This window comes from Eupeodes corollae, chromosome 2, assembly GCF_945859685.1.
Source record: "Eupeodes corollae chromosome 2, idEupCoro1.1, whole genome shotgun sequence".
NCBI lineage: Eukaryota > Metazoa > Arthropoda > Insecta > Diptera > Syrphidae > Eupeodes > Eupeodes corollae.
In genome coordinates this window covers 47,597,733-47,610,677 of record NC_079148.1, presented here as the reverse complement: position 1 = coordinate 47,610,677, position 12,945 = coordinate 47,597,733, and the positions used below count along the sequence as shown (strand labels likewise).

The following is a 12,945-nucleotide window of genomic DNA, read 5'->3' as shown; positions in this document are numbered from 1 at the left end:
AATATTTTCTACTAGCCCGGGATAAGCAGAAAACTGAACATATCCAGACAGCCCCCAAAAATTTGAAATGTGCTACACATTTATTTTTCAATCTATAAATAAACAAGCCTAACAAGTAGAACACAACGCGCCACCCAATAAAATAACATGGATGTCTATTTACAGTTCTTATGCCCCGCCTCTGTTTATATGCTTAATAATGCAACAGCAATAGCACTGTTTGAGTTAAGTATCCGAAGTTACATTACCTGCAGCTAAGAACTTGGGGTGGAAACCGGATTTCAATAAATCATCAAAGTAAATAAGGGAATTCCCTTAGTTTTGCCCAGGGAAGATATCCTCACATTCCTACTCTTTAACCCTCGTTGTGCTTGTGCCCTTTTCATTGCTTCAATCCCTTTTTTTTTTACTAAGGCTCTATTCGAAACTCTGGGTCTTGAAGTATATAACAGGTCACCAAACAAAGGATATACAGCCAGCAAAATGGATGAATAACAAAAACAAGATTTGCTCTGTGAGTGTTTGAAGTCTAAGCCGAAGCCGAACCGAACGGTAAGAGTGAGCAAATGAGCACAGTTATTAATCGACCGTCGTCAAAGTCGGGTGTGCGTCAAACAAACCTAACACAGTTTTCCGCCGTCGTCGTTTTGATAGGATTTGGATAGTGTGTGAAATTTTTTTGAAACTGTTGATAACAGGACATTTGGAGAGAAATAAATAGAAACAAAATTTGATTAGATAACGCAACAAAATTATATCGAATTTCTTAAGAGCTAGAAAATAAACACACAAACATTTTTAACAATTCCGACAAAACCCGTGGTTTTGTGATAAAATAAAAAATATTTTTTTGTTTTTTTAAAGTGATAAAAAAAATTTACAAACATTTCCTACTTAAACATGAATGACGCAGCAGCTTTGGCTGGTATGATACCATACGATACAATCGGGCTCTACGAACAGCCAAAGCCACGTTTTATATTTAAAATGCCTCGAGTTGTTCCCGATCAAAAGGCTAAATTCGAAAGTGATGAACTATTTCGAAGATTAAGCCGAGAAAGTGAGGTGAGTGTTAACCAAGATTTTTAGAAAAAAATGTCTTCACTCTATAAAAATAAGTCAGTAGATGGGTTAAAGTTAAAACTGCAAAATTTGTTTAGTATCGGTGGCATTATATGTGACACTTTGACATTTATAATGTCAAAAGAATTTATGGCTTTGTTTCCTTTGGCGAATTGTTTTCTGGAAGCCTTTTGTATACATAATTTATTAATCGATGGGAAACCATTTTCCCGCCGTTAAAAACAAGTCTATTTTATGATATTTTCGTCAGTGGAACTTCACTTGTTTTGAAATTAATTAATCTAACGATTATTGAAAGCAGAACTTTCAATTTTTCATGTTCAATTAGTCAAACAAACAAAAAGTATCACCTGTGTCAAAATAAACAAACAGACCTTCTTTAAAGTTGGTTAAGTGCTCCTTGAAATTGAAGCGCAATGCAAAACATTCTCTATATGGGAGTTAAGCTTTCGTCAACTTGATGCAAGTATCATATTTACTTAGCAACTGTCGAAAGTTTCTTTGCCATCATTGATTTTGTTTGCATTGGCTTGGAAGAGACTTTAAACAGGTATGGCCAAACATAGGCTATCGCGGAGGATGCCTGAGGTTTAAAATTAATTTGGATTTGGTGGACCAGTTAAACTAAAACTTTAGCCATACCACCGAAATCAGTGGCAATGATTATGCAAAAACCAATTCAAATCTTCCTTAATTCAGAGAATATGCTTAGGTAAAGCTTAATTTTAATGAAAATCGTTAAAGATTTATAAAAAGATTGTTAAATACGTTCTTCCTTAAAAATCATTGATTGTTCGTAGCACCTTAGCGTGGTGGTTAGTTCGTAGGACTGTCTTGGGTTCAATCTCTGTGTCATCCAAAAGTTTTCTCACGGGTATTGGCTCTCTTGCGAGGAATTGAGAAATCCTCCCAGCGTAATTCTTGCCATGAAAAGTCTCCTTTCAATTTAGCCGTTCAGATCCGGTATTGTAAACTGTAAGCCCCTTAAATTCCTGAAATTGGTCGCAATAATGGTTGATAGGTGTAAGTCAGGCCCGGCTCTATATACGAACTTTCGGACACCCAATTTTTTTTTAACTCTCAGTTCTTTTAAATATTTGTTGTCACTTTCGAGTTGGAGTATATTTCACCAGAACTGATTAATTAAAGATGATAAAACCCTGATTATTGTTGTTGTGAATTAAATGATTCACCTAAAGAGTGTGAAATATAATAAACATTAAGCTTACAATGAATCACCAAAGCCGGTCTGGGTCTTGGCATAACTTTAAAGTTCTTTTACTCTTGACATACCTACTTAGATACATTATAGGTTAACTTATAATGTCACAATAGAATTGAAAGATTCTTCAACTTCGTGTTAATTAGTCAATTAAAGTTAATATAGTTAATCTCAACTTAAGTTCTCAATACTACATAAATTAACCCAAATGGGAATCCCCTTTTTCTTTCTCAGATTAAATCTCATTTAAATGCAATCAACGCGGCATCACCTTCAATAATATTCATATACCCGCACATAATATTAGTTTCATTCGGGGATTTCTTTTTTACTTTTTAGTTTTATTGTTGAATTTCCAAGACATCATCGTCACACACGCCACACTGCCTGCAGGTAAAATCTAGTGTTTTACCTTTTTACCATCACTCAAAACTATTTTAGTGCCGTCATTGTTACCTGTTACTTTGTTAATTTCTGAATTTCTGATTAAAACTGGTGACGCAGCTTGGGTTTTTTTTTTTAAGTTATAGGTATCTTGTAAATGGTCCTAGTCAGAGTCAGAGTCAGAGTCAAAGTCGAAATCGATTATGCTTATTTATTTTTTTGTTTGAAGGGTTCGCAAGTAGTTTGTTGTTTTATTTTATTTATAGATTCATTGAATTAATTTTAGTTATAGGTTTTTACTAATTCATTTGTTAATTTTGGAATTCGTAGGAGGTATACCTTTTTTTATGATTTAATTATTATGTATTTAGGAAGGTAAATGTTTGCGTCATAAATATGTTTCATGACGTATAAGTTTAAACATTAACTTTAGTAAAGACGTCAAAATGACGTAGAAGACGTCAATTCATGTCATCGTCAACGATGAATAATTATGTCATACTTTGACGTTTTACAATAAGGTATTGATTATGTATTGTTTTCTTTGCATTCACGCTGTTAATACAAATTGTAGTCGCATGTTTGATGCCGATTGATTGTCAAATTATTTGACACTGATCTAAAGGGTTCTCCAACCATAACTCGGGCGATGTTATTTGTAAATTAACCAATTATATTATTTTTTTTTTTTACCTATGATATAAAGGTCTAGGTGCGTGAAATAAAGCGACTAAATGCTTTAATCGTGAGACCCTTTTAGTTTTAAAAAAGGCAATCAACTACGGAACAGCTCTTAGTTAAAAAAGTCTGCATATGTAATTCACTGTCATTTATTCAATCATGAGCGTTTTTTCTAATTGTTAAGTAATTAGAGCGGATAATTGTCTTGTTAGTTGCTTTAACCAATGGATTTCATTGTGATAATAGGACAGTTTATAAAGTAAATTTTCAGCACATTTGACAACAAATGATTAGAATACATTTTTAAATGTTAATTGAAAGATAATAATTAACTTGTTTTGTTATTTGAAGTGACGTTATCAATATTGTCTACTGAAATTTGACAGTATCCAACAACAACAAATGTCAGAAAAAATCTCTAATACAAGTCCAAAGATAAGACTTTAAAAATGTCTTTTTTTTACATTACGTATTCATGAATAGAAACTGTAAATGTGAATATTATAACTAAAAACTTAAAATTGGTATCTTTTTTTTTATTATAGGTTCGTTATACAGGCTACAGAGAACGTGCATTGGAAGAACGTCAAATACGCTTTCAAAATGGTTGCCGCGAAGGACATACGGAAATTTCGTTTGTTGCATCCGGAACAAATTTGCAATTAGTTTTCAATGCCAATCAAAATCCTTACATTCAGGACAAAGAATGTGATTTTGACAAAGAGCACGGAAAGGTGAGTTTGAGAATTTTGAGTTTGAGTTTTGTTATTGACGTTTGACAATAAAATTAGGTTTTATCTATATAAGAATTCAACTTGGTCACGCACTTAAACCGGCTTTATTTTTGTACTATTGTATAATTGACCAACCGTTTTCCTATCACATCTTTTTGTTTGTGTTTAATTCGTTCTTGATCGATTGGCTTTATACATCGACAAAAAAGGGACATTAGTGTATATGGAGTGGTGTGTCAATTGATTTGTTACACAATGTTCAAATTATTTGTGAAATGCGTTAAATCTTTTCGTTATTTGCTTAATTTTCCCAAAAAGAATTTGGAAGTTAAATTGCTGATTTTTGAATTTTGTTTGTTTATTGATTTGCAATGTAGTAAATGGTAACAGTGTCGGTTGAAAATAGATAATCTTAGTTAGAGTGAGCTTCAAAAACTATTGTTCTATTTGCTAAATATCTGTTTCCAAATCAAAATTGTCCAGGTTTTCCAGCTTTGGTTTAAATGCTGAGGATACAGTTTATTATTAGAAACGATCTGATGCCAAAAATGGACAAAACAATTCTGAATGATTAAATTGTAAAACCTTTTCTTGTAAGAGAAAAATTAACGGGTTTACGATTTTTGGTCATACATTTTTTTGAAACGAAACTTTGGGCAACAAATTAAGCTTGATTTATTTAATTTGTTGCTATTTTTAAAGATGTCAATAAGTAGATCGCCACACTTCCTTTTTGCCAAATTACTCCTTGCTTGGGTTATAGTTAAGTCTTTAGAGTGTCTAACAATAGTTCGAGTTACTTAAGTACATAAGCCAAAAACTGACAGTTCTAAATAAGTGAGGTGAGAAATTTGTTTGCCGAGTTTTCCGCCAATTTGTGAAATAATTCTGAAATATACTTTAAAATTTCATGAATACTAACATTAATTTGAAATTATCAGTCTGTAAAAATTGTATTTTGAATTATCAATAAAAAGTTGAATTGTTCATTTCGAGAAACTAAAAAAGTAAATTTGAGCTACACTGTTTTCCATAATTTTAAAGTAACGTTATAATTAAAAGCCAAGTTATATTTAAATTTGAGTATTTTATTCTGGATATTAAATCGACCTGACTCTAATTGAGCTTAAAATAAAAGCAAAGATTTTTTGTTAGTAATATACCGTTTCTATCACTTTTTACAAGGCAGAATGCAAAGATCTTCAAAGAATTATTGAATTTCAACTAGCTGCTTCACTAGGTCCGTTTGGTTACTCGAACTTCGTTGAAAGTTGCAAAAAGAGAGCACAATGAGAGAGTAAGAAATGTCCCCTTCATTATATAACAATTTCTGAGTGCAAGCAGATTAACAACTGTCAAAATCAACAACTGCCATTTCTGTCACTGTCACTTTCATTTAATTGTTTCTTCTTTAGATTTTTGCTGATTTGAAAAATTAAAACTGAAAAAAATATTACATTTCAAAAAGTAAGGCACAATTTCCTTGAGATAGTTTTTGATGGTATTTATTTTTGCGCTGCTTCCTTGCATTGCCTTATATATTGCAAATGAGTCCACGTCTAAATCATTTATCATATCCAAAATTGGCTAAGTTATTATTGACTCATTTGTTGATTTACTGGATGCCGAGGAATCCGAAATTTCGGACACCATGGTTAAAAACTTTAAAAAGATTTTTCCGGTTTTATAAATAATTTCAAATTGCACAAAAAAGATCCTGTCACACTGACGTTAATGCAAAACGTAAACCAAAAGGTTTTGTTTACTTTGTTGCAAGTTGTACTCTTTCAAAAATTTTGACAGGTCTTACACTTAGTGCTACAAAAGTAACCAAACAGACCTACTCGCTAGTGTGTTTTTTGACAACCAGCATGCTGCATAAATTTGCAGCCCATACTAACTGTATTCTGACCTCAGAATATGATCACGACGGTAATCGCAACCAAAACGCTTGCTTGTTACTAAAATTAAAGTCAAATCTATTCTTGTCCCTCTCTCCAATACCTACTGTTTTCTCAAGTATTCTTAAAACTTCTTGTTATTCAATGTGTGCCATATCGTGTTTGTAATATGAGAAAGCCTTCACGCTTAAATTAAAAACAACAAACACACACATATTACGTTCACAATTTATGTAAGACAGCCTTAATTGCTCTTCAAAGATCAATATACTATAGCAGCTCGAGAGGACCTGCTGCCTTGTCCTTTCTCAAGTTGCATGATCGTTTGAAATGGCACGCGAGCAACAGTTGTTGGAAATGTGTCAGAAAAACAGTTCAAGTCTTAAGAGTTAATTGAGGGATTATAAGTGGAAACAATATCCTTCCTTTTGATACACTAAAATATATCTACCTACTTAAAGGAAGGTTTTTGGCATCATTTATAGAGGAAACTGTACACGAAGTGAGTTCATTTTTGTATTTAGATTTTTATACTTCAACTTCCTTCTATCGTAAAAAATTTAGTGTCAAAAAAGGGATTTTGCAGGACAAATTTTGTCTGGACAGCACATTATACCTCGACTTAATGATGTGCCTATACCTTTAGGGGAAAAGCAATTAGAGATATGAAGACCAATAGTCCGAGCCATTACAATATCAATCAACCATTTGATCGTCAAAAGTCAAGAGTAACAAGGAAAAAACAATTTCACTTAATTGGTCTTGTTGATGTTGTTGTTTTTGTTGTTGTTGGAAATAGAGGTGTCGCAGCGAGAGAATAGCAAGTGAAAAATTGTTTAAGGTTACATAAAAGTTGGTATATGTATTCCCTGAAGGGCATGTTAAACATATGTCGAAAATTTGTTACTCATGCTTCAAACTGTGCGAGTCTGTGGAACGAAGGACAAAGAAGTTTTCTCGGACCACCGACTTTTTGGGTTTGTTATAAAATGCGTAGCATGTAGGTAGGTACTTAACAAATGACCGTACAGTTGTGTCATGTTTCAGGGGTTCAGAATCCGTATATAGCACGTTATATGTATGTTACCTCTATTATTCTTTGTTGTGCTTCCTTCCCTATTTTTCTTGTTTTGTTTTCGGGGTCTTTCAGTAAATTGAAACATAAATTCTAGTAAAATTCTATAAAAATGTCTGCAATTAATTGTCTTAATTGTTTATTTGCGACTTCCGGGGTCATTGTTAGTTAGTGGGGGGTCTGTTTTCAGTTTTCACACATTTATGTTTAAATTCTCGGGTAGCTCTATAATATGTGTAGGGTTTATTGTTTTGTTTGTTTTTGAAATCAAACATACCTAGTGCAGCAGCAGGTTGCGCAAAACATAAAATCAAACAGGATAATAAAGCACCCTTTTGAAATTCAAATATCCATAAGAAAAAGATACCCGATACTTTAGATACAGAAATATTTAAATGAAATTGTTTCAAAATGGCTGCTTGTATATATTTTCTAAGTACATATGTATACAGAGAGAAACAAATTCTGTTTGGTATTAATATTTCGCATGCGCCATTTTTTTTTACTGAAATGAAACTTATTTAACACGCCAAGGATGAAATTTAGTATCTATATACATTTATATCAATTCTAAATAGATAAGAGATAAAATTCAACTGAACATAAGATGCTTTTTATAGGAAGGGGAGGCCAGACATTTCAATCGATATTTCTATGGCAACAAAATAAGGCAGTCATTTTGCTTTTTCGCATCCCTTTAAAGTTTGTTACAAAATTTAAAAACCCTTAAAAAATGTTTTGAAAGATTTAAAGAGGATTTAAATTTATTTATTTCAACTTTAGGAACACTTTATTTTAAAAAATAATGCGTATTGGCAGCCATTTTAAATTTCATAATAATATGGATACGAAAATTTGTGTTTAATATAATTTAAAGATATTGAATTGAAGAATTTTATTGATTTAATACATTTCTTAAAATTGTAGTACGTTTTCAAGATTTCAATCCTTTTGTTTTAAACCCTAAGAAGAGCACATGTGTTTATCAAAACGCTTCGATTTATTTATGAAACGCAACTTAGTTTTTACGCTATTAAAAACTATACAAATTAAAACCATACAAATGTTATTTATGTTCAACCAGCTTTAAAAAAGCATCGCTTTTTTTGCATTGAAAGCATGTCTACACTGACTTAAGTAGTATTCACATGAGCGCGACCTACGAACGACATACGACGTTTGAAGACATATTTCCACGCAACAAACAGAACGATAGCAATATAATTTGTATTTGATTTATGAAACATACTTCTACTTTTCAATATCATATATGTATTAATAAATTTAAGAAAACAAATGTATTCGTCGCAAAAAATTGTAGTTGATTCGAACTGTCAAACTTTATTAGCGTTCCACATTATCCACACTGGCAACAAATACAATAATCGCGCGTACTTAACCTACAAAAATCATTCTTTTTTCGGTGGTGAATGGTGTTTAGGTGTGGCTCCTTGTCAAACTTCATTCGCTACGAATTAAAAACTCTTACGTGAAAGAAATGTCAAAATCGACGAATATTCGTTCATTCGTTGGTCGTGCTCATGTAAATAGTGCTTTACACTGATTAGCATACTCTAATTGAGCGGAACTAGTGTCCTTTAGTTTTAAATGTTCTGCACTGCCTTTGAGGTTTTTGAAAGCTGTCAAAATCAGCTTATGTCGTTATTCGATTATATTGTGCGCTTTATGTTTTTGATTTAGTTTTATTATTTAAAACTAGATTAAAGCTAACTTTTAGTGAAACATAATCTCTGAGGATTTGTGGGTCTTAAAACAACAAATTAAATTTGGAGGAAACTCTGTATAAAATCAATCAAAAAAAAAATATAATAGTCTAATAAACGCTTCTAAAATTGTATTTTTAATTATTCCTTCAGCTTTACTTGCTCTGAATTAAATTTGTTTTCTTCTTCTGATTATCTGACGTATAATATGACGTTTTTGCTTGAATTTGCTCTAATAGTTTTTATGAACCTGCACTACTATACTGTACACTGTCAATCTTCAGTTTGAACAAACCCATTATGTGTTGCAAAATATATTTATAAGAAAAATTTGTTATTTGAAGAAGAAGAAAGAACGATATCAATTTAATTGTTTTTAATACAAAAATAAAGTGAAGTTGGCAATTCTTAGTTTTTTACTTCATTAGCTCATTCATATTATTCCGAGTTTATAGAGTGCGCTTCGAGCAAGCTCCTATTGACAGAAGAAATACAATCTAAACAATGGCTGCGTTCAACCTCGTGTTGGATAGGGTATCTTGGTTAGGTGAATTTTTAGATACCTTGTTGAACGAGTTGGATAGCTGTAAAATAATAAAACAAATTTTAGCTGTTCACAAAAAGCAGAGAAACATCTAAGCTTCGAAGTCAAAATTGTTGTATGATAAAACATTTAATGGATAATTCAACTGATTCTTCGCTCAACGATGAATTTATCAAAAAATACTTTAAAAAAATAGATTATTATTACCTTCTAAAATTCGTAGACAAATAGCTTCTTCATCGTCTAGTATGTTCCGAAACATCCTCAGATACAACTTCAACTAAAAGCTGAAATCAATTTTCAAGTTTCTTGAAATTCAACCATTTGTTGAATTAGCTGTTCTGTCAGATACCTACATGCCAGAAATTCGTGGATACCTTCGGATTCCTTTTTTGACATCTCAGGTGTTCTTATCAGCTGTTATTTTACACGTAAAACACTAACAAAAAGGTATCCGGATGCCCTATCTGTCTGAGATTGAAAGCAGCAATTCTGATGTTATTTTGACAACTCAGCTCATTTCTCTAAACTTAAAAATAAAAATTCATGATGCGGGAAGACAAATTTCGGCTAAATGCTCGCCGCGGCCTCGTTTGCATAATTCTATCCGATAGCACATATTTTCAACGATGCTAAGGTATAATTGAGGTGCTTCAGTGCGATTTTTATTTTTAATATCCAAAAAAAGGAGTACCCTGGTGTCAAATCCGCTGCTAATTGACATCTCAGCTACGCGACAAGAGATTTATTTATTTTGTTTAGTAATTTATTTATTCACACAAGACAAGAGATAAATTGACATGTCTCAGATTCCGTCCACAAAGAGTCCGTTATCAACTCGATATAGTGAAAAGCATTTAAACATCGTGCGTTATTATATACGTCATCCTACCATTAAGTAGTATTCACATGAGCGCGACCAACGAACGACTAATGAATTACAAAATGTGAGTTTCTATATATACATTTGAAAACATATTTCCACACAAATTCTTAACAGAACTATAGCAATATACCTATAGTTTCTATTTGATTTATGATGCATACTTTTACTTTTCAATGTCATCATATTAATAAATTCGTCGCGAAAAAAATTGTAGTTGATACGAACTGTCAAACTTTTTTCGCTGTCAAACACTCGCAAGGAATACAATAATCGCGCGTACTTCACTTAAAAAAATCATTCTTGTTTTGCTTTTGATGGTGAATGGTGTTTGGCTGTGGCTCCTTGTCAAACTTCATTCGTGACGAATTAAAAACTCTCATGTGAAAGAAATGTCAAAATCGACGAATATTCGTTCATTAGTTGGTAGTGCTCATGTGAATAGTGGCTTAAGTTATGCCCCTTACACGAACGAGTCTTAATAAAATAATAAACCAATTATCAGTTTTAGCGAAACTGCTGTCTTCAACAAATCAGCTGAGACTCGATATTTCGTTGAGAGTTGCGGGAACGCTTCTCACCCAAGACATTTCAAAGTACGGTAGTCCAGCGGATTAAGATCCGGGCTGCTTGCGGGCCAATCTTCAGCGGCGATAAGCTCCGGTAAATTATAATTAAGCCAAAGTATTGTGCTGAAAAATCCAGTGCTTACCCGCAAATAAGATTTTATTTAAGTGCTTCGCAACCTTCTCTTAAACGTTGATATTTGGAAGCAGGTGTTTTCACTTCCTGCTAACAAACAAATCAAATTTGTAACACCGTCATACGATACTCCCCACCAAACCATCAATGAAGCTACATGATCACCTCTTTGGACTTTTCCAACCTTTTCAGCAGTGTCTCACCTGTGAAAAGAATATTTTTGTGTCCTCCGTCTGCGTGTCTTGGAAACAACATCTTTGATCTTATCGCTCTTATTTTGCGCAGTCTTAGTCAGGCGTTGTCCAGTGCTTCTTAGTGGGAGCTTTACTGCTTTTGTGCAGTGTAATAATAACGCCGCTGAGTTAACTGACTCATAATTGTTGTTTAAATAATCCATTTGTTCTTTTTTTTGCGTCTTAAAGTTAGGGACAGAACTTATGACAGTATAGTCACGCATAATTTATTGTCATGTTCTATTCTGAGTAAGCCAAAGCCCTCACCTTATTGCTAACATTATTTTATAAGTTTTAGTATTAAGGAGGTATTATTAAACGTAGTGTCTGGCCGTTTTTAGTTTCACTTTTTAGAAGTAGTTTTCAAGAACATAAAATACTATTTATATTGTTTAAAGTCTTCATCGCCAATTCTTCAATTTTATTTATTTTTATTGTAGTTTTTGTACATGCTTTTATTCTGTTTTAAATAAATAACTTATTTTAAAAAAATTATTTTTTATTATTCCAGGTTCACATTAAATCCCACTTTATCATGAATGGCGTCTGTGTACGCTTTCGAGGCTGGCTAGATCTAGACAGACTAGATGGAGTTGGATGTCTAGAATATGATGAACGTCGAGCTATTCACGAAGATGCAATACTTCGTGAACAAATCGACAGATATAACCAAAGACTTCGTGAATTCGAAGATACTAAACGTGCATATCGAGATAGCCGCCAGGATGAAATGGAAGCTGTCCGTCGAGGTGTAGCTTCAGGTGGTATTGGAGTTGGTGTTGGGGCAGGAATGTGGAGGCGATAGTTTGACTGAATTGAAAACAAAAATATGTAATATCTCTAATAATTAATAAGTTAGGAATTTATAGTTAATCGAAATGAGAAAACTTGATAAAAACTATAATGTACGCCTACAATCTTGCCATTTAATGGCACTTTTGACTTCATGTGATTTTTTTTTGTTCGAATTAACATACATAAATAATAATTAATTAATTAATTAATGTGTCCTATATGTATACTTTTTTAAAAAATATGATTGTTTCTAACAGAAGTTATGTTTATATTAAATGAACTTTTAATCAAATTTTTCTTTAAATAACTTTTATGTTTTTTATTTTGAAATTTGTATTTTTTTAATAGAGTTTTATGAATAAAAACAAATTTATTTACTTTGTAAGATGTTCTTTGTAATTGATTTAACAAAATAAAAACAAATTCATTTATAATTGTTTTGATATTGTTTTAAGTGCAATTTTGTAACGTAACTATTATAACTTACCTTACCTACTTAAAGATATTGTTTGTGAAGATAAAAGTGCTAAATAGATCATAGAATTCTTTAAAAAAATATATAAAGAGAATATCACGATATGATATTCTGCACAAATAATCAAAATGTTTGTTTTTATTTATTTTTTATGGTACAAAAATAATATAGATATAATTGTTCTATACTTGATTGATTGATTGTTCAAGAAAGTGGTTTGCTAAATGATTTCTTTCCGCTTGGTGAAAAGAAGAATTCTCTGTGCGTACTTATTTATCGATTTCTCGTATACGTACTAATTAATATTTTATTTTAAGTACATTTAATTATTACTTAAATTTGTATTGTTGTTACTGTGTCTATGTTTTTTTTCATGTTAAAGGAAAATAGGATTTAAAAATATCTTTTGAAATCCTTATTTTTTTCTTAAAACGAATTCTTAAAAATACTTAAAAAACTAAATAACCTAGAAGGTGTCAATGGCGGATCCACGGGGGGTCGTAGGGGTT

At 32.0% G+C, this 12,945-nt stretch overlaps 1 protein-coding gene across 1 annotated transcript; it reads left to right on the top strand.

Moving 5' to 3' along the window:
• The first annotated feature begins 459 nt into the window (after positions 1-459).
• Positions 460-12,565, top strand: LOC129947263 (protein big brother). Its single transcript, XM_056057765.1, has 3 exons — positions 460-1,065; positions 3,916-4,104; positions 11,678-12,565. The coding sequence occupies exons 1-3, from the start codon at positions 901-903 to the stop codon at positions 11,969-11,971; spliced, it is 648 nt and encodes a 215-aa protein (XP_055913740.1). The 5' UTR covers positions 460-900; the 3' UTR covers positions 11,972-12,565.
• The last annotated feature ends 380 nt before the right edge of the window (positions 12,566-12,945 follow it).

Coding starts and splice junctions, on each gene's coding strand:
- LOC129947263 (XM_056057765.1), top strand. CDS start 901: ATGAATGACGCAGCAGCTTTGGCTGGTATGATACCATACGATACAATC. Junction 1,066..3,915: donor GATTAAGCCGAGAAAGTGAG/GTGAGTGTTAAC, acceptor TTTTTATTATAG/GTTCGTTATACAGGCTACAG. Junction 4,105..11,677: donor TTGACAAAGAGCACGGAAAG/GTGAGTTTGAGA, acceptor TTATTATTCCAG/GTTCACATTAAATCCCACTT.